This window comes from Bos indicus x Bos taurus, chromosome 5, assembly GCF_003369695.1.
Source record: "Bos indicus x Bos taurus breed Angus x Brahman F1 hybrid chromosome 5, Bos_hybrid_MaternalHap_v2.0, whole genome shotgun sequence".
In the NCBI taxonomy this organism is placed as follows: Eukaryota; Metazoa; Chordata; class Mammalia; order Artiodactyla; family Bovidae; genus Bos; species Bos indicus x Bos taurus.
Genome location: NC_040080.1, coordinates 80,465,889 through 80,489,241, shown reverse-complemented (window position 1 = coordinate 80,489,241; position 23,353 = coordinate 80,465,889). Strand labels below are relative to the sequence as shown.

The window sequence follows — 23,353 nt, the reverse complement described above, 5'->3', positions numbered from 1 at the left end:
TTGCCAGGAAAATACACTGCTCATAGCAAACACTCTCTTCCGACAACATAAGAGATGACTCTGCACATGGATATAACCAAAAGGTCAATGCTGAAATTAGATTGATTATATTCTTTGCAGCTTAAGATGGAGAAGCTCTATACAGTCAGCAAAAACAAGACTTGGAGCTGACTGTGACTCAGATCTTGAGCTCCTTATTGCAAAATTCAGACTTAAATTGAAGAAAGCAGGAAAAACCACTAGACCATTCAGGTATGACCTAAATCATATCCCTTACGATTATACAGTGGAGGTGATGAATAGATTCAAGGGATTAGATCTGGTAGACAGAGTGTCTAAAGAACTATGGACGGAGGTTCATAACATTGTAGAGGAGGCAGTAACCAAAACCATCACAAAGAAAAAATAATGCAAGAAGGCAAAGTGGTTGCCTGAGGAGGCTTTAGGAATAGCTGATAAAAGAAGTAAAAGGCAAAGGAGAAAGGGAAAGATATATACCACTGAATGCAGAGTTCCAAAGAATAGCAAGAAGAGATAAGAAAGCTCCTTCTTAACTGAAAAATGCAAAGAAATAGAGGAATACAATGGAATAGGAAACACTAGAGATCTTTTCAAAAAAATTTTGAGCTATCAAGTGAACATTTCATGCAAAGATGAGCAAGATAAAGAACAGAAACTGTGGATCGTGACTGCAGCCATGAAATTAAAAGACACTTGCTCCTTGAAAGGAAAGCTATGACAAACCTAGACAATATTTTAAAAAGCAAAGACATCACTTTGCCGACAGAGGTCTGAATAATCAGGGCTATGGCTTTCCCAGTAGTCATGCATTGATGTAGACCATAAAGAAAGTTGAGCACCGAAGAACTGATGCTTTTAAATTATGGTGCTTGAGAATCCCTTGGACTGCAAGGAGATCAACACCTGATATGAAGAGTTGACCCTGATGCTAGGAAAGATTGAAGGCAAAGGTGAAGAGGGCAACAGAGGATGAGATGGTTAGATAGCATCACCAATTCAGTGGACATGAATTTGAGCAAACTCCAGGAGATAGTGAAGGACAGGGAAGCCTGGCATGCTGCAGTCCATGGGGTCACAAAAATTCAGACATACTTAGTGACTGAACAACAACAACCACAACAACAATGCCTGATAAGATTGAGAAAGTACTGCAGAATGAGCGTTGGGAGCTTCAAAGATATACTTAAGCAGTCTTTTAAGAAATGATGCATATACAAATACCACCAAAGAATAATATTTTGTGGCAAAATACAAATACCAATTACTCAGAGTTTAAGATTGGTTTAGAAGAATTATTTTCTGAATATGGAAATATTTAAGACTATATTACACAATTTCTTTTGTACATAGTTTCTTTCTTGTGTGTGCATGAGAATCACAAGTCATAAACATTTTGTTTAAATAAATATTTCCATAAATATACAAGTCTATATGATAAACATTGTATTATAGTTTAATTACAAGTATTTTTTCTTTCTTGATGGTAAAATTAGTGGCCTTTAAACCAATGGGATTTGGTAAATATACATGGTAGATTGCATCATTTGGTTCCAACTTATCAGTATTCCCTTTATCCACACCCTTTGCCTTTAACTTTAAGGTGTCCGCCCACATACGTGGGTGACCTGCCCTGCTCCTTGAGTCTGAGCTTTATAACTTGATTTTGTTAATGAGATATTAGTAGTCATGGGGCAAGCAAAGGCTTGAAAGAGTACATGCACATTTCCATTTGCTTCCTTCTACCTCTGCCATTTGTCATGACAACATGCCAGAACTAGGCTGCTGCAGGATGACAGAAAAGTGGAGCAGATCCAAGCTGGCCCTAAAGGCGCCAGCTATAACAGCTGATAGTCAGCCTGCTCTCAAGTGTGTGAGAAAGTCCAGCTCACATTAGCAAGGCCACATTTCTGATCCACTGCTGATCTTATGTGTGTGCAATTAATGTTTACTATTATATGCCACTAAGGTTTTGTGACTATGTTTCTGCAGCATTATTATGGTGATAAATAACTAATATAGTTCACTTTAAATGGTATATGTGTTTTCACCAATTTAATGTGCTATGCCCTTTCCCATTGATTCATTGGATAACTGGATAAGATTTTCCAAAGAAGTTCTCAAGTCCCTTGGAAACTTGTAGTATGCCTGGATATACACATCATTCTCAGAAATAATGAAAAAAGTATAGCCAGGACTGCTAGACAATGTTTTCCCCTCACTCCTCATTATTGAAAATGTTATACATTTCAAATGAAATAAAAGGAAGACTTCAGAGCCATCAGACCCCTGGCCCTGTTCTTTTATATTCTGCTATTGCATTCATTGGGGCTTCCCAGGTGGCGCTAGTGGTAAAGAACCCACTTGCCAAAGCGGGAGATATAGAGATGGGTTTGATTCCTGGGTCTGGAAGATCCCCTGGAGGAGGGCATTGCAACCCACTCCAGTATTCTTGCCTGGAGAATCCTTCGGACAGAAGAGTCTGGCGTGCTACAGTCCATAGTGTAGCAAAGAGTCGGACATGACTGAAGTGACTTGACAGGATTGCATTCATTTCAACTAAATCAGCTCTACCTTACCAAGGAGAGCAGACCTTGATTTGACTGTGAATGCTAAGCTCTAGCTATTCAATCACCTGAATTAAGAATTTTAGAAGCCTTATATGCTAATATGCATATATATGGTGAAAAGTTATGGTGGGAGGGGAAATTTAAGATTTTGCAGGCATTTATTATATGCTAGGCATTTTAACTCTATCATCTATTTAACACATAGAATTTTAGGAAGAACAAGTGGAGTGGAGAATGTTTTTGCTAGTCCAATATCCTCCTTTTGTTAATAGCACCTGGTGTCCCATTTAAGGGAATCATCCTTTTCCATTTCATGTGGTTCTGGTGAAACTTCTTACAGTGTTCTTGCCACCATCCAGTTATCTAGAAAGATGGCCAGGGGTCCCATGGCCAGCCTCCTGGGGATAGTATGAGTCTTTAATGAGATTTTATACCTGTAATAAGTAGGAAAAAGAATCTCTAGTGCTTTGGAGCCACCAATCAGTAGAATGTAGGGTTGGACCAGTCAGCATCCATGATTCCTGCCACAAGAAGATAGCCTGCCTATGAATGAAACATGTGCACAGGGAGAACCAGAATCATCAGATGGAGAGGTAGCTCTCTGATGACACTATTTAAGCCCTTATACCCAGCCCCTGTATCTCATAGATGCAATTATTTGAGTCAACAAAGTCCTTGTTTGTCTTAAACTTATTTGAGTTGAGTGTTTGTCACTTGCAGCTGAAAGGATTCTAAGTGATTCAAAAGTATTACTCTTACTTTATGGTAAAGGAAACTATCTTCCAAATGTCAACTTACTCATCAAAGGTTTCACAAGGTATCTCATAAGGTAATAACGGAGTTAGAATATGATCACAGGTCTGTCCAACATTCATGATCTTTGCATAACTACATTATAAAAATTTCTAAAGTGTACATACAGTAAAATTCCCTTTTTTGTTGTATAGTTTTATGAGTTTTGATAAATAGATTTGAGTCACTGCCATCAGTTTTGGCACCCTTGAGAAGTTCCCTCCATGCTGCCCCTTTTAGGTCAAACTCTCCTCCTTACTCTTAACACTTTATAACCACTGACTTGTTCTCTGTCCCTAGAATTTTGCCTTTTCCAGAATGTCATATAAATGGAATCACAGTCTTTTTTATCTGGCTTTTTCACTTAGCATAATGTATTCTGTTCCATAGTGTTGTATATTATCAACACAAATGTTTTATGAAAGCATGCCTGGAGTCGTTTTTCAGTCTAATCCTCATTAGCATGAGTGGGGCATGTGTGTGTGTGTTCAGTTCTCAGTCATGTCTGACTTTTTCCAATCCCAGGAACTACAGGCCGCCAGGCTCCTCTGTCCATGGAATTCTCCAGGCAAGAATACTGGAGTGGGTTGCCATTTCCTATTCCAGGGGATCTTCCCAAACACGGGATCAAACCCACGTCTCTTGTATCTCCTCTATTGACAGGCACATTCTTTACCCGTGCTTCAACTGGGAAGTCTGAGTGGGGATATACAGGTTTTAAAAAAAGGAAAAGAGACATATACTGGGGTGAATAGTATTCTAGATTTATGTTCAGTTGGAATCTATGAATGTGACCTTTGTTGGAAATGGGAACTTTTTAGATGTAATCAAATTAAGATGATGTCAAACTGGATTAGGGTGGGCCCTAATCCAATGACTAGTGTTTTTATGAGAAGAGAGAAAATTATTCCTTTATTTATATTTTTTAAACTTTTTTATTTTGTACTGAGGTATAGCTGATTAGCAAACAGCACTGTGATAGTTTCAGGTTAACAACCATGGGATTCACCCTATATATACATGTATCCATTCTCCCCCAACTCCCCTCCCATTCAAGTTGCCACACATCTCAAATTCTGCAATTATCCCTTCCTCCTGTCCTTCACCCCAGCAACCATAAAAAGAGAGAAATTTAAATACAAACGGAGACTGTCACATGACAACAGAAGCAGAGATTGGAGACATGCAGCTGCAAACCGAGAAACACCAAGGATTGCCTCCAACCACAAGAGAGGCACAGAACAGATGCTCCCTCAGAATCCACATGAAACCAATCTTGCTGACACCTTGAATTCCAACTTCCAGCTTCCAGAAATGTAAGAGAGAGATTTCTGTTGTTTGAAGCCACTCAGTTTGTGGTCATTTGTTGTGGAAAACCTAGGAAACTAATACAAGAAGGTATGAAAGTTAGGGGATTGCTTTTAAGGCAGCTTTCATAAAGCAAAAGAGCCTGACTGAGGACATAGGATAGATTAAGACAAGTTTCTTCACTTCACAGTTTTGCCTTAGGATATGCCCAATTGAATTCAAGAGTCAAATAGTAATAGCATCATGGGTACTGATGCATGTAATTTCTCCAAGCATCAAATTTATTAGTAGTAATTGAAAAGTGAAACCTGTTCTTTAAATGTGATAAACAATGTAGAAACTAATTTTGGCCTCCCTACCCACTAATTTTGAAGTCAACTCATTCATAACCACTCATGTTTCCATTGTGGAAAAAAAAATGCTCAAGTTGGAGAAGGGGCACCTTTCAACAATCTTTATATTAGCCATCTCCAGAAGATTAGAGATTCAGGAAATTAGGTATCAAAATTTAACTTTCCATGTTACAAAAAGGGAAAAGAAAAAAATAAAATAAAATCCACATTTCTCTAGAGAGAAAACCTGAAATGCATTTCAGTCTGCTGCATGGATTTTAGACACAAACAAATTAGGGGACAATTTTAACAGACAAAAAGTATATAGCATTTTGACACTTAAGATATAGAACCAAAAGACAAAAAATGAACAAATTAACATTTTAGATAAACCAAGAGAATGGATTTATTTTTAAGAGAATTTAAATTTTGTATCCATGATGTTTATATTGTTGATTCAATTTAAAATATCAATTAATCTAACTTGTAATAATGATGAAAACCTGTGATTCTCAAACCTGGGATCCCTTTTAGACTCTCACAAACAACCTAAAAAGATACAGATCCCTATGCCTCACTGCCCAATTTTGATTTGGTAAGCCTGACTGAGGCCTAGGAAATCTATTTTGCTTTTTCAAATTCTCCAGGTTATCCTGATGGACAACCAGGTTTGAGAACAACTAACAAGGAAAATGCACTCACAGAAAGAAGCTTTGATCTCCCAAAGCCTGGAGAATTAGAGATGGGGTCAGTCCTGGGTCAAATACCAAAAGTAAAATATTAGAATGGAAGTAATATAATACTTAGGGTCAAGAAACAGAGGTGGGGTCCAAAAGGGGAACCAGGGTGCAGGGTGGAAGCAAGCTTCATGAAACAGGAAGAGAGGTCAGAATGCCAGTGAGAAATCACAATCAGAACGCAAGGGAGGATGTAAGGAAGAAGGCAGAAACCTCTGGGATTCAGCATTTGAGGTTCAGTCTGGCTCAGGACTCAGAGAAGGCTTCACCTGTACCAGATTCCTGTTTGCACAGCTATGCTTTTAAGTAAATTCCTCCATTAAGAGTATCAGCTCATTCAGGGTTTAAACAGTCTCTTATTTTTTCAGTATCTAACAGCTTGCATTAGTGTCCAGCATAAGATTGAGTGATATGCACTGACCTCTCCATAAATTGAAGACATCTCCCAGGTGATCATATGTCATTGTAATGCTTGTGTGTGCATGTATATGTTTTTATGTATATTTTTTTGTAGAACGCTTCATTGAACTGCTGTTTTGTTTAATATGTAATATTTTTTCCATGTTATTAAATTTTTAAAGAAAATCCTCTAAAAATGAATTTTCAAATTCAGGTAAATTGAAAGGACAGTTGTTATTTCTTGGGTAACAGTAAGACATTTATTTCTTTATAATTTTTTTTCATTCATAAAAAGGACAAAGCACAGTCCTATGCTACTCCATTGAAAAAAATGATAAAAAATAACTAAAAAAATCAATTCAATATTTATCAGTATCAAATAAAACTACTACCACCTTTCCTTGAAATACAAAGAAACAACAGATGTATCTATCACTATATAAAGTTTAATTAAGAATCTTGTGTCTTAAAGCAGATGATGCATTAGTTTGACAACAGTTTAAACCTGATGGTCCCAGTCAAATTTGTACACGTCTATGAGGAAATGAAAGCTTGAATTATCAGTGTATGAGAGATTTTACTCTATTTTATCTCTGTCACAAATTTAAAATTAAACAAACAACCTTCAAAGTCTGTTTTCTTCTTATCTGTCAGAACCATTTCATGCAAAATCTAACCAGTTTTGCTCTTTATTACCATACATAAGAAAATAAAAGGCAAGCATGCATTTGGCAAAATATTTAGTTGTTGATTATATAAAAATGCCCAACATGGGTCACATTGCAAAAGGAAAACCCCAAAGTGTAACAGTGAAAACACAAACATTTGTACAGAAGGCTCACAGAGTATTTGTTTCCCGAAAGTATGAAGAGATTTTGTTTCTTTTTCAAATAATTAAATATTTTATGAAATCTGGCAATGATCTCAGACTGTTGACATACTTCTACTGGGGAATCATCCCTTTCACTTGTTTTTAAAAAGTTTCATTTTATAACAAAGAGTTAAATGTAAACTAATGAAATATTTATTGGTATTTTCTTAATGAAAGCTCTAAACATTTACACATAGATATATAGTACAAAAATTATACAAATTAAAGAAAAGGGGGTAAAATAGTAATAGATCTATTTTGCTTCCTGTAGATATTTTTATGAACCTATAAGTTATCCTTTCTAAAAAGATAAACTCTATCTCTAATTAGCTAGCAAGGTTGTGCTAATAAAATAGGATTATACCTCTTGAAGCATCAGACATTGCACTATTTCATTAGCCAGCTAATCCTTTATTACTTCTTTCACATCCACACTCAAACACATGTCCGTGCACACCATGGAGAATGAAGAAATGTGCATCTTCCTTTTCAGGACTTATAAAAACCTAAAATACCAACACTTGGGAGATACCACTGCACAGACAAGCTATTTGTCTCCTCCCAGCCTTCTAGTTTTGGATACTCTTCAAAGTACCATTAACAAACCTTGATTTGGTATTTTTAGCCAGTTTTCGGTATTGCATTGAAGCAGGAAATTAATTTAAAACTAAATTTAAAAAATAATGGGGAATACTGTAGTTTTTCCAAGCTACAGGTGATTTCTTGATCCCACACCTTTAATAAAGAAAGGTTTTACTTATAATGAAGCACAAAAACAAAGACACTAGAATATTAGATAATTCTGATATTCACTTAACTGACATTTATTCCTAGCTATGTAAAGCCTGTCACTTCTCAATTAAAAAAATGGAAGCTCTCTACTTTTTAAAATTGATCATTTCACATATGAATAAATACAGCAACATGATGATACTCTATCACAAGAGTTATGATTTTTGAGGTTTGAAATTGATAATAAGAAAAGCATAAAAGAACATCAGAGTAGAATACAAAAGTAAAAAAAAAAACAAAACTTCATACAGTATGTTAATTTTACTATTAAAAAACTAACTTAAAAGAATTACTGATTCTGAAAACCAAATGTTTAGAAAATTACTTGCTTCCAAAATAGGAATACTTATCATAAGTTCTAGAATTTGGTTTTCAATATTCAAAATCTTCCAACTTATTCAATAAAATGATTTGGTATTGGAGATTATGTCTAATTCTTCAGTTCTATTATTTTTTTCTAAGAAAACTCAAAATGTCAAGAATGATAGGGGCCATTCAAAAATATGCAGGACCCAAAACAGAGAGGATAGTACAAGAGACTATAGTACTCTTACATTTACCACATACGATCAACACTTCAACCTCTATTATATTTCACAACTTGTTATTAAATTTAAAGCACCTGTGTATGGTGATTTTACTTTCACTCTACAGCCTATAGTATTGAATTGAACACTGTAACTTGTCCCATTGGATTAAATCATGCAACTGTCACAGAATCAGTTTAAGTGGTTTATAAGGCATATTGGAACGAGTTAAAAACCATTTTATATTCATTTAAAAGTTTATTCTTTTGGATGAAGGGGTTCCTGAATGCCTCAGTCATAACATATGTTGTAAATCAGTTGGATAGTTTGTTAAATTATGATTTATTTGGCTTAGCGTGGAGCCGCAGGGATTGGAAGGAACTGTAGTCATCATAGGGATGAAGGGTGTTCTCTGAGCTGGGCTGGGAAAAGCAGGTTGTCACACCACATTCAGAATTCCAAGTAGACAAGGATGCCAAGGGCAGGCAGCAGGAAGCCGAGAAGACATGGTGATAGGATGGATGCACCTATAATGCAAATCAAACACGTGCTTATTAGTTCATTGATAACAGTCACTATTGCTCATTTCTTCTGCTTTGGGGAAGACCATATTATGTAACCCTGAAAAACAAGTGTTTCCTTTGAAAAAAATACCAGCTTCTCTTAGTCTTAAGTGACTTAGTAAAAATAAAAATGGTTGATAAAGGATTTTGTGTGTGAAAGTATATGGACTATTTATACCATGAGTTCATATAAATCATTTAAGATAATAAGATCACAAATGTTTCTATTTTGCCTATGATCCAGCAGTCCTAAACTTCTACTAGAAGGCACTAGGTCAAGAAACATACATAAATAAGTGAAAAATCATAAGTAAGCTGTGACACAATAAGATGAAGAGATGCAGCAAAAATGCTAATAATGTTAAACCTGGGGCAAAGACATTGAAGAGGAGAAGGGGACAACAGAGGATGAGATGGTTGGATGACATCACCAACTCAATGGACATGAGTTTGAGCAAGCTCTGGGAGTTGGTGATGGACAGGGAAGCCTGGCATACTGCAGTCCATGATGTCACAAAGAGTCAGACATGCTAAGTGACTGAACTGAATGACATCATATGTATACTGGAAGATATTGCATGATCTCATATCCCATATATCAATAGTTTTAAAACATTTAGGGACTTATACACAATGATTTGAGAAATGTATTTTTGATAATAATAATCTATTCAAATTTATATCTAAAGAACAATTGCCCTGAAATATTAATGCTGTGATTTAAGAATAAAAATGATGTGATATTCTATATACTTAACATACATCTTGAATGCCATCTAGAAGGGCTCTTCCTGTGCTAAGGAAATTTATAGGTCTAAGTCCAGCATCACTGGAATTCTTGAGAAAGGGTTGAAAAGTGGGATCAAAAATGTATACTCTTCCTTTCAACTCTCCACAGTTATTAAGAACTCTTTTCAATGACCGCACTGCTGGGAAGAGTGGCAGGCTAAAGATACAGTCAACAGATTGCAAGTATAATAGATTTGTGTCCATTTGTGTAAATATAATAGATTTGGAAGTTCTCTAAATTTGAAACTTTAAGTCATTGTCATCAACGATATCTACAGCTGTCTAAATATCCCTTTCTTTGGAATATTCTCCTTACATTTTGAAAGACTCAAGATTGAAGAGAAGAATCTTTTCTTCAATTTGGTCATTGAAAGCACAGTCATACTCCTTGTAAGGTGGACAATGATTGTGTCTACCTATATTCCGCTATTGCCCTGTTAGCAGCATTTGGTGCTGCATGGAAAAGAGAGAAAACATTATGAGACACACATAAAGGGGTTCTTAGAAGTGAGCAGGGCAGTGAGGGTAAAAGTGGGGCCAGAACAGTAGGCACAATGTAAACGGCCCTCAAGCAGCTGCCTCATTATGGAGATGCTGCATAATAGCACTACCAGTAGCAATGATGACACTAATAATAACTATGATAGCTGCTATTCACTGCTCTATAATTACAAGACAGAAACCACACTGGCCTTTTATGTGTATTGTGGTATTTATACGGTAGTCTAAGATGGTAGAACTTACTATCCTGACTCTATAGATTTGTTATTGTTGTTGTCCAGTCACTCAATCACGTCCGACTTTGCGACACCATGGACTGCAGCATGCCCGGCTTCCCTGTCCTTCATTATCTCCTGAAGTTTGCTCAAACTCATGTCCATTGAATTGGTGATGCCATACAACTATCTCATCATCTGTCACCTCCTTCTCCTCCTGTCCTCAATCTTTCCCAGCATCAGGGTCTTTTCCAGTGAGTTGGCTGTTTGCATTAGGTGGCAAAGTACTGGAGCTTCAGCTTTAGCATCAGTCCTTCCAATGAATATTCAGGGTTGATTTCCTTTAGAATTGACTGGTTTGATCTGCTTGAATTCTAGCGACTCTCAAGAGTCTTCTCCAGCACAGTATGAAAGCATCAGTTCTTTTGCTGTCTTGTTCACCGGGTTATTGTTACCATCTTTCTAAATTCCATATATATGCGTTAGTATACTGTATTTAAGAGACACTGATGTATAGAACAGTCTTATGGACTCTGTGGGAGAGGGAGAGGGTGGGAAGATTTGGGAGAATGACATTGAAACATGTAAAATGTCATGTAAGAAACGAGTTGCCAGTCTAGGTTCGATACACAATACTGGATGCTTGGGGCTAGTGCACTGGGACGACCCAGAGGGATGGTATAGGGAGGGAGGAGGGAGGAGGGTTCAGGATGGGGAACACATGTATACCTGTGGCGGATTCATTTTGATATTTGGCAAAACTAATACAATTATGTAAAGTTTAAAAATAAAATAAAATAAAAAAAAGAAAGCATCAGTTCTTCAGAGCTCAGCCTTTTTTGTGATCCAAAGCTCATATCCATACATGACTACTAGAAAAACCATAGCTTTGACGATATACACATTTGTCGGCAAAGTGATGTCTCTGCTTTTTAAAATGCTGTCTAAGTTTGTCATAGCTTTTCTTCCAAGGAGCAAGTGTCTCTTAATTTCATGCCTGCACTTTATAGATTTTGTAACTCAGATTCAGATAAAATTGCTGCTTAAGACCAGTAGCCAGTAGAAGACAGAGCCAGGATTAGATCTCAGATCAGCCTGGCTCCAAAGTCCATGCTCTTTCTACATTGCTGCCACTTTCTACAGATCACTTTGGAAATGAACCAGGTCTAAAAAAGCACTAGAATGCTACATCCTGCACTTCAAGTGTCAAGGCAGAGCACTGAAGGAAAATCAATGGCATAGGGGAAAGTGGAGAGCCTAAGCTGTTTCCAGGGGTATTTGTTCTTGTAGTTTTCCTTCTCTTTTTCTACACAGATATTTTAAAACTATGCTTCAGCACACACATTATTTTATTCAATAAGATGACCAATAATAAACCTCAATCACACAGAAAAATATTAGTTTTCAATGTTTGACCTAATTTAAATGATCTTTCCCAAAGACCTTTGTCTGAGAATGACAGCAGGGTCTCTGAAATGCTCTGTCCTTTGACCACAAATTACATTAGTGATGGGTACACGTTCGAGTATTTGCCTGAATATGTGGGTTGTCTAAGTACAAACTGTGGCAACAGAAAGATGGTTAGTCAACTGTGAATGCCATTTTAAAGTTTTGGTGTTAGTATGAAAACCAAATATAATTTCATAACTTGTGGCTGCAACATCAGGATATTTGATTTATTTAAAATAAACTCTTCAAAGTTTATGTGTGTTATATTTAATTTCTCTAATGGCTCAAGCCTATGTAATTGTGGTCTTCATCTTCAATTCTCTTCCACATTCCAAACAGAAATTAGAGACCTCACTGAATTGCTATTTAAAGTCATTTTAAATGTGGGATCCCCATATTCTTGAGGGGTTTTAAACATATATTCTTTTTTTACCTAACAAAATGTATATAATATTGCTATCAAGAATAATTTCAGTACTTACATGGTTAGTTGTAAACATGTATTTTGCATCAATGCAAGGAGACCTGGATTCGATCCCTGGATTGGGATCATCCCCTTGAGAAGGAAAAGGCTACCCACTCCAGTATTCTGGCCTGGAGAATTCCATGGACTGTATAGTCCATGGTTGCAAAGAGCTGGACACAACTGAGCAACTTTCACTTTCACTGAATATCAAACATGAACAAATCATCAATCTGGTTAATTACTTTTGCCTATAAGAACTCATGTAAAGCCTATTTAGAATACTATGTCATTGGGTTTCTGGATTTTTTTTTACTCTTAACTGTCTAGTTACACATTGAGAAGAGAAATTTAAGTAAAAAACAAGCAGTACTTAACAATCTTTTCAGGTTTTATGGTAAGTAGACGGTCACTCCAGGCTTCCTTGGTGGCTTAGTGGTAAAGAATCCACCTGCCAATGCAGGAGATGGGGGTTTGATTAATGGGTGGGGAATATCCCCTGGAGAAGAAAATGGCAACCCACTCCAGTATTCTTTCCTGGGAAATCCCATGGACAGAGGAGCCTAGTGGGTTACAGTCCATGGGGTCACAGTCAGACATGTCTGAGCGACTGAGTACTGAGCATGAGCATAAGACAGTCTAGTCAGCTTTTAATACAAATGTCTTTTCTGATGCTTAAGTTTGGACATGCTCCAACCCAAATTGCTAATGTTTGCTATAATTTTCTCCTCATGGTGTCGTGCTTTATGTTCACAATTTTTAACATTTTGTGAACATCTTCAGGACAGGGAATATATCCAAATTATATTTTCAGCTGTGTTGTCTAATACCAAGCTCAACATATAGTAATTTAACTATAAAGGTACGATATAAATAATTTTTACAGTTAATATCCCTGAATCTTTTCTGATTGTGGAGTACAAGGTCAGAAAGACAGTAAAGGGGTAAGACATAGGGGTTTAAAGAAGACAAAGACAACCACGGTGACCTGGTTTAAACAATGTTAAAAATCTGCAACATCAGAAAGGCCATGTTTTACTCCTCAGCCCAAAGCGTTCTCCAACTTGTCTTAGTGGGATGTTACTTTGGATTCCTTCACAGTCTTATCCTTGGCCTTGGGCTGGGGGAAGAAAGTGTTTTGATAAGATGATTTATCCCCATCTTCATATATATTAGGTGTTTTAGGAATACATCAGTGTGTGTTTGTGTTGAATTCAATAAAACTCCCTCTGGGATAGCAGCAAGTTTGGAGAATATAAAAGTCTGTCTGGGATTGACAATAAAATCAGCTAGGAGGGGAAAAAAAAAAAAAACACAACAAAGTGACCTGTCTTTATTCAGGTTAGTTATATGAGAGACAAAGATAATGCCAACTGTGAAACATTTCTAAGATCATGCAGCGACTAGAAAATGCAAGAACAACCCCATCACTGAGTGGCTAGTGTTGACTTACCAATAATATTCCATACCTTCTTTACTCTTCTTATCTTTTACTAGGAACATGCAGCTGGTAAACTACTCTCCCCTCATGATGGGTCCCTGGCATGCTAAGTCACTTTAGTCGTGTCCAGCTCTTTGTGACCCTATGGACTGTAGCCCACCAGGGTCCTCCGTCCATGAGATTCTCCAGGCAAGAATACTAGAGTGGGTTGCCATTTCCTTTCCCAGGGGATCTTCCCAACCCAGAGGTTGAACCCATGCCTCCTGCATCTCCTGCATTGGCAGGTGGGTTCTTTACCACTAGCACCACCTGGGAACCCCCATGATGGGTCCCAACCCTCCTTAATTCCTGATACTTCTGGCCTTATCTCAGAAACAGCAAATAACTCGGAACTGACTGCTTCTTCCCTTAGACCCTCCTCTGGATTATTCAGCAAGAACTCAAATCTTACATAAGATGTTTCTCCTTCCTACTTGAGTGGTGCTCCATGACTGTGTTGAGGTGTGTTTCCTTGTTACATCTAGTCAATTACAGATGGTCTGATTGCCTGTCAGAGTATGACTTTGTACTTGGTCTTTGGATGTTTAGATTTTGAGAACAAATAGGCAAATATGAAGGTCTGTAAGCAGGCCACTGTCCTGCCAGGAGATGTAAGGGTATACTAAGAATAGTGTCATGGGGCTCTAGAGCCAAGCAAGGACAATGAAGCCCACATTCTGCCTCTGCTTTCAGTTGGCTAGGTAATCCTGAGCATATTCTTTAATCTTTTTGTGTCCTAGTTCCTTCAAGTAAGAAACAGGGATAATATATCTCATGTCTTTATTGTGAGAAGACATGGAGAAGATGTGTATCGATGGTTCTTAGTGTGTTTTAGCAGCATAACCTTTCTTCAGAAGCAATCATATATGGAAGCTCTTTAACTGAACAAGGAGGGAGAGGGGATGCTTTATTTAAAGATGGGCCTGGGGCAGGGGACCACAGATATTTTTTACCTCCTTTACATTCATGCTGATTCCTGTACTCCCTCAAGCCCATCACTCCAGAAAATGAGTGGCGCTTTGCTTATCACAGTTTGAAAATAGTTGTTTTATGTACAGCACTTCAAAAAATGCATGGCTGATAGAAAACTCCCATAAATGACAGTGATTGATACATTTGATGTTGTTCATCTCTTTATATAATCCTACATTATATTTTTGAAAAATAGTTGGATAAAACCAAAGGAAAACAATAGAGAAAGCAGGTGTGCCCCCTGCACACAATTTACATTGGAAACCTATATGCCTACCTACTGCTCCCCAGTTACATATTGTGTCCTGTTAGGTCACAAACAGCCCTGAAATGTCCTTTCACATATCAACACCGGACATATTGCACTTTTCTGTAGTTGCCTAGCTCGAGGTGCAGAGAAGGCAATGGCAACCCACTCCAGTATTCTTGCCTGGAAAATCCCATGGGCAGAGGAGCCTGGTGGGCTGCCGTCTATGGGGTCGCACAGAGTCGGACACAACTGAAGCGACTTAGCAGCAGCAGCTCAAGGTGATCTCCTCTGTGACATGGTAGCTGGGGATTCTTTATTTTAATTCACTGGAACTCAATGAAGAAAAAGCTGATTTTGCACTGCTTTGGGACAACTAGAGCCAGTTAACTGAACACTTGTGTCTGCCAGATTTCTGGCTTTTATCTCTTCTTCCTTTGCAGATTGCCTCACATTCTCAGACTGACTTCTTCAAGATAGACCAGAGTGTGAAGCTCACAATTATACGTTCTTAAAAGCAAAGAGATGATTTTTTTTTAACGCCAACTCCAGTGAGAAAACTCTCAAGGAAAGATTCTTATTTGAGAAGTCTGAGCCATACACCTACTGTAAGACCAATATTGTGGCTGAGTTAGTGGATTTGTGTGATTGAACTAGATTAGAGCAGGTGCCCATCCCATCCCTCAGTCAATCACTCTGGCCAAGGAGAAGGGTCACTTAAGAAGACATTAACCTTTCTAATCTTAGGTATTAATTAAGAGCTTTGTTTTTGGAGTTAGCTTAAGCAGTTTGGCCTCCTGAGTCTATCACTCCCTGGCTGTGTACCCTTTAGAAAATGTTTTGTATGTGTTTACCAATTAGATGTTGTGAGGATTAAGTGAGAAAATGGCATTTATTTTCCTAAATTTTGTGACAGAGGTGGGTGAAAACAAAGTTTAAGGAGGAAAAGCTGTTTCTTACTTTGAAATCCTGACACATAACTTAATATATGAGTGAATTTTCTGACCAAGATCATTTTTTTAAAATATCACACACTCCAATTTTCTTGCAGGACTTAACACAAAGGATCTGAAGTCTTTTGAGGCAAAAAAAAAAAAAAAAGAAAGAAAAGAAAACTATTTAAAATCTGTCTTGACTACTGGGATTTTATTAAATATCCCAGACAAAACAATTATAGATTTGTTATTGGTAAATTAATTTCTGGGCTTTCCATCTTATATGTCTCTCTCTCATATTCACTCTTACATTTCTAAAGAAGTAGGTAAACCAGTTTTAAAAGTCCTCATAATTATAGCCTCATCATGCCCAAAAATCATATCAAAATTAGGTTATTTAGCATGTGCTTGTTGGCCAATAATAGACCATATGTATACATTTCCCAGCAAATAACCAGACATCACTCTATGTGCTTGCTCCTTTCTCAAGGAGGAAATGCATTCTTACAGTTTAGCATTTCCTGACAAGGGAAAGACTAGAGTCAACGGTAAGGAAAGTATATAACTGCCAGGATAAGTAGCCGGCAAACCATACACCCTTCTTCTGGCCCTTTTCCTGACCCACTATTTTTTTTTCTTGCTGACAAATCAAGGGATTTTATTGGGAAATGGTGCCTGGGCAGACAGCAGGAGGGAAAAGAAACCCAGGATTGCCATGCCACATGGTTCACAGTCTCAGTATTTTATGGTGATAGGATTAGTTTCCTGGTTGTCTCTGGCCAATTACTCTGACTCACTCATACATTGCTCAGCCAAGATGGATGCCAACGAGGATTCTGGGAGGTGGTAGGATACGTGGAGTCTCCTTTTGACCTTTCCTGGATTCTTCCAGTTAGTCTACCCTATTTTTGATCCTTGCCTAGAATCTGGTAAAGAATTTTCAATAAAACTCCTGTAACTAATGAGGGTAACCGTAAAATTTACTCTGGGCCATATACCAGAACAGTTATTTTTATAAATTGTCTAAGAAGAATTAAAAGAGATATCTTTTTAAAAGTTAGTTCACTCTGCTAACTCTTGGGGGAAATGTTGAGAAAGTTTTCAATGTTATCTCAATTATTATAAGCATAAATACCTGCCTTTGGTAAAATGGAATAATCTAATCTATTTTTAAGAGTTTCTGGAAAAGAAAAACAAAAAAGAAATAAAAAATTAAAGTGGATTTTTTTCTTTGAGATACTGTAGACTTTTTATATATTTGATGATTTATTTTTTTGCTTTGAGATCTATTTTATTATAGTGCCTATGTGGTATCAGCTTGCTTATTTTGTGTTTTATAATTTTTTCTCCTTATATCTCTTTCAGATAGCAAAACATTAAGCTGTATGAAGAAGAGAAAAAGGCAATTTAAGACCTATTTATAGTCCTGTCGATAGCTAGTTGTATAACTTAGAGAAAAGAGAAAATTTGGACTCAAAATATGGCTCTGAGGCTGGCATGATCTTTGGGCATTTTACTTGTCAAGGCTATTGATTTTCCTTCTGTAAAATGATAGGGTTCAATATTTTAAGTCCTTCGGTTCTTAGTATGGCTATTAGTATGTGATTCCATGCAAACCATGATTAATTTAAGAATCTCAAGGATTGAGCCATAAACTTTGTAAAGATATTTATTATATTTCTCCTTATCTATGATAATCTAAGTTGATATTTGTTTATATATACATTAAAAGCTTGATTATGTAAGTGATAGTGGTTATGATAGTTCTTTAAAACTGGTGAAACCCACTAATCTTGCTACTCCTATTTGTTTGGCAATTATAAACCCATATGTCAAGCAAAATGGTGTTGTTTTTGGCAAGGGTATATGATTTGCTGGCAGCTTTTTCTGGTAGTTGCATACTTTCCTTACTGTTGACTCTGGTCCTTTCCCTTTTAGGAAATGCTACATTGCAAGGATGCATTTCCTCTTCAAGAAAGGAGCAAGCATTTCTAATAGAGTGATGACTGGTTATTTGCTGGGAAATGTAAACGTAACTTTCGTCTATTATTGGCCAACAGTTTAGTTCAGTAGCTCAGTTGTGTCTGAGTCTTTGCGACCCCATGGACTGCAGCACACCAAGCCTCCCTGTTCATCACCAACTCCTGGAGCCTACTGAAACTCATGTCCATTGAGTCGGTGATGCCATCCAACCATCTCATCCTCTGTCGTCCCCTTCTCCTCCTGCCTTCAATCTTTCCCAGCATCAGGGTCTTTTCAAATGAGTCAGTTCTTTGCATCAGGTGGCCAAGGTATTGGAGCTTCAGCTTCAACATCAGTCCTTCCAATTCCAATTCAGGACTGCCAATTCAGGACTGATCTCCTTTAGGATGGACTGGTTGGACCTCCTTGCTGGTTAGGGTTAGGGTTAACAAGCACATGGTGTGTAGCCTAATTTTAATATGACTTTTGGGCAAGATGAGGCTATAATGCTGAGGACTTTTAAAACTGGTTTACCTACTTCTTTAGAAATGTAAGGTGCGGCTTTCACTAAAGCATGAGACTTGGCATTAAGAAAAATTCACTTGAATACTGTTATGTTCACTTGAGTGTGCAACCTCCTGCAAGGTACTGAATATCTCAGAGTCTCCATTTCTTTATCAGCCAAATGGGGAATACTTCCATAGCACAGTATTTATGATAATTAAATGGAAAAAAGTTAAAAATACATAGTAAGCGCCATCTCATAATTATGAATTTGAAATATGACATTTGGTGCATTCATTTAAAAATTACTACTTAGTGAATATCTATGAAAATAAACTGAGCATGGGATGAGGCCAAAGAGACTCAGCACTCTCTTCTCTGCTATGCTATAAATTGTTCAACGTATATATAATGGATTTCAGGGGGTTAATTTTTTCCTCAAAATCCTTAACAAATAACTTTGAAGCTTTTGCTTTTCCTTATTCACAAACAAGCAGAGCCAGCCTACTGGATCACCTTTGCTTTTGGTGCTGGAAATAGCTCACTGGCAGAATATTCTAACATGGATAGCCCTGGAATAAAACCAACTGGTCATGAAAGTCAATTTTTCTTAAACTTATCAGTGTATATAATCAAAGAAATTCAAAGAAATCCAAAAAAGGAAAGTAGGTAGATACATCTTACTACAAAGCCCACTGAATTTTTTTTTAGTTCTTTTTTAAAATAAATGTATTCATAGAGGATCTATTCTGTTTAGGCATCCTTAAAATTATATGACAGATAACCTATTTTTAGCAGATACATATTTGCATGCCTATTTATGGTACTAATATTTGTGGGACAAGTCATCCTCCAGTTCTAGGAAAGGTTAGGTGTCTTGCCTTTTAAATTTGCTTAGAATAGTAGATTTTTCAAGAGATGAGTGCTGAGGATGACACAGAAAATCCTGTGTCAATTGGCACTGTGACCCCTGTAATGGGAACTCCTTCAGTTTTATGTAACTGCTCTGTAGGACCCTAACTAGGCAGCCATCTTTCATCTGGCTGGCCTACCTGGGGGTGGTTTCCAATTCACAAGTCAGGTTTCAACAAAGAATAGATGCAGGTTAATTTAAATTTAAATATTACCTCTGCTTTTCTTTCCAAATCAAATCTTCACCTAACAATGAGGAAAACTCCAAAATTTAAATATACAGGTAGTGGTAATATAAGAATAAAAATGATTTCTTTAAAATTACTTTATTTATTCATAAGTTTTCTTTAAAACTGGCCCAAGTAATAATATTTGTCCTTAAAAAATATTTGTTCAAAAGATTATTTTTATTTAATTTACTAAGTGCCTGCTCTGTCCAGGAAATTTTTACAACATGTTATTTTGCTTAATTCTTATAATACAGTTAAATTTTGTCTCATTATCCTCATTTACTGAAGAAAGGCTTAAGGGTCAGATTTGTCCACCTAGCAAAAGGCAAAATTGGCTTTTGAACTGAAACCTGGTCCCAATGTTATTTTCTCTACTCCAAAGATGCTACATGAATGCTTCCTTCCATAATGTAATGACTTGAGAGTTAGAAAATATTACGAGTATCCAAACATCTCCATGCCACAGAAGTCAGACTCCAGTCCCCTACTGGTTAAATGTGGTGGTTCAGAGTCACAAATACTTAGACGCTTTCCCAGGGCAAAACCAGAAAAACGTTCTATTTGATTTTTCTTTGCTTTGGGGCTATGACAAATAAGTGACTCACCTGTTTGAGGTAGTATTTTTTTACTTAAGATTTTCCTTTTTAATTCGACCCTGAACTGATATGTCTGTCAGACTTTGGGGCCTACTGCAAGATTCAGTGTCAGCCATCTATCATCAAGGATTAATGGGTGCCTCGCTGTTTTTCCACATACACATGAAGTTCTTATAAGAAATTATCTGAATTCATTGAACCTTCACAATTATTAAAAGGATTATAATCAAGTGAAACTTCTTTTTGTACTTTCACAGAAGAAACAATTTCTCAGCTATTGTAACAACACTCTGAAACAGATATCTAAGGAGTTACTGGCTGAAATCAGCACTAATTACTCTAAAGGATTTATAAGATTTTGTGCTGATTCAGTAGAAGATATAAAAATTTTTCAATAACTTTGGATGACACCTACATGGAATTTTTGTTCTGTTTATATATTTTTAAGAGTTTTTTTTTTTTTTTTTTTTCCCCCAGGAGGCTCATTCTTAGTTATGTTTCATGGTGCTAAGCCCTGAAATTTTAAGCTCTTCTAAATTCTTTTTCGGAGAAGGCAATGGCACCCCACTCCAGTACTCTTGCCTGCAAAATCCCATGGACGGAGGAGCCTGGTGGGCTGCAGTCCATGGGGTCGCTAAGAGTCGGACATGACTGAGCGACTTCACTTTCACTTTTCACTTTCATGCATTGGAGAAGGAAATGGCAACCCACTCCAGTGTTCTTGCCTGGAGAATCCCAGGGACGGCGGAGCCTGGTTGGCTGCCGTCTATGGGGTCGCACAGAGTCGGACACGACTGAAGCGACTTAGCAGCAGCAGCAGCAAATTCTTTTTGGGAGAAGGCAATGGCACCCCACCCCAGTACTCTTGCCTGGAAAATCCCATGGATGGAGGAGCCTGGTAGGCTGCAGTCCATGGGGTCGCACAGAGTTGGACACGACTGAAGCCACTTAGCAGCAGCAGCAAATTCTTTTTAGGTTCACAAAGGACAGGGAAGCCTGGCATACTGCAGTCCATGGGGTCACTAAGAGCCCGATAAGACTTAGTGACTGCACAACAACAACAAAGTGGAAGAAAAGAAGGTTGAATTTCATCACGTGTATGAGGAGTTTATTTTAAAAGTCTACCTAGTAGTTACTCCTTGCTAACCAACAGGAATTCTGGGAAATGCCTTAAGGAACCATTTTGTTTATACTGAACAAGTCAAATTCTTATACAGTGAATGGCAATTGAAGTTCTTTTGTCAACATCTATTTTTCTAACCAGTATTCTTCCAGTCACTTTATTATAAAATATCTGGAGTAATTATTGACTTTTTCTCCACAAGACTTGCGTCTTGTATCTTGTGTCTTTATGCTTCATGAAAGTGTATTTGCTTTGTGACAGTGTACTGTATACAAAGGCACTGTTAGATGTTGATTGATGATGATATATGAATATGCTTAAAATAACACATGGAGAAGGAAATGGCAACCCACTCCAGTAGTCCTGCCTGGAGAATCCCATGGATTGTAGCCTGTCAGGCTCCTCTGTCTATGGGGTCGCAAGAGTTGGACGTGACTTAGTGACTAAACCACCACCAAAATAACATAACTGTCACGATATTAAGGGAAATATTATAAAATCTAGAAAGAAGTTTGAGACTACTAATTTGCTTTGATATTTATTTCCCCCGGACTGTCCTACCTCTTGTTCCCTTTCCCTGGCTTTTCCATGTTAGGTTCCACATAGGAGCACCACCTCTCTCGACCTCTACATTATCTGTTTTGTCATTAGTCTTTTTTGCATCCTTCTGAATTACTTAGCTCAGTTAATCATTTGCCATTCATTTTTAATTACTCAGAATGGAAAACACAGAATCATTTTCAAAGGGCTTTTCTTTCTCACTTGCATACACCATCTTGGTCACCACGTATAATTGATTCCATCTCTAAGAGAGCTCTAGAATCTCTCTGCTCCACTGTCTCTCCAGTCTCTCCCATAGTTATCCAGGACTTCATCTCCTCTTACTTAAACACAAGAAAAAGTAAACAGATGAAAAAAAGCAATCTACCTCCTTTTCAGTCTGTCTATAACCTATAACTATATTTACCTTCCTCTACTTTTGGAATCCTCCTTAAAGATACACTGAATGAGACGGCATTTTTATGTGTGCTCAGAGTCAACACTTGTTTCCTCAAACTGAAGTGCTATTTTACCTCCTTTTATACCTGGAAAACACTCACTGATCATAAATGAGTCATTAAAGTATTATTCTTTTAAATAATTGTGCATGAATTTAATTATTTCCTCCTAGGTGTTTGCTGGTGGCTCAGACAGTAAATAATCCACAATCAATGTGGAGACCTGGATTCGATCCCCAGGTTGGGAAGATCCCCTGGCAACCCACTCCAGTGTTCTTGCCTGGAGAATGCCCATGGACAGAGAAGTCTGGTGGGCTACAGTCCATGGATAGAGATTATCAAGCCTCCTCTCTGCAAAGAGTCAGACAGGACTGAGCAACTATGCACAGAGCACAGCTTGCTTCTACAACATTTTGTGCTGAAAATTATTTTCTCACCTATCTTATTTTTCTAAGACTTTATGGTTCTTTAAGAACAGAGACCATGTTCTTATTCATCTTCCAACTTCTAGGGACCAAGTTCTACCTAATACACATTTGATGCTCAGTACATTTTTGTTGAATGAGTTACACTAATGGTCCTGCTTTAGAGAGTCCCTCCCCCAGCACTGTAGTTCCACCAAAGATCTCTCTCTCTCTAGACATATCTGAGAAAGATGTAGTACAACAAATTAGTTTCCCTATAAAATTGCCATTTGTTTCTAGACACAAAATCAAGCAATCATCCTGAGAGAGTCATTTGCTAGGCAGGTTGATAAGGAGTCTAGGGGTCCCCAAGGAGAGAGGGGTCTGGAATTCTCAAGGAGGAAGAAAGGACAAACTTTTTTTCTTTCTCCATATTCCTTAGGATTATATAACAATAATGTATCCTGCCTAAGGACAGTCTCTGGATTAAACCTTCTGTTATCTTAAAATGTAAATTATAGGAGTAGACCTGGTCTTTACAAGGATGTATCCTGCCTGAGGACAGTGTTATCTTAAAATGTAAATTATGGGAGTAGGTCTGATGAGGTCTTTACAAACTCTGGACATTCTTTGGATTCATTGGAGAGTATATAACTTCACTGCT

General features: G+C 37.4%; 1 protein-coding gene across 3 annotated transcripts in view; it reads right to left on the bottom strand.

The window, feature by feature from the left end:
* Positions 1–6,397: 6,397 nt before the first annotated feature.
* The window catches only part of CNTN1 (contactin 1), a 405,010-nt gene continuing 388,054 nt past the window's right edge, over positions 6,398–23,353 (bottom strand). For all 3 annotated transcript variants that reach the window (XM_027542588.1, XM_027542590.1, XM_027542589.1), the window contains one exon: positions 6,398–8,873. In XM_027542588.1, the coding sequence (XP_027398389.1) occupies positions 8,797–8,873 (77 nt within the window). In that variant the 3' untranslated portion in view covers positions 6,398–8,796. The remainder of the gene's footprint in view (positions 8,874–23,353) is intronic.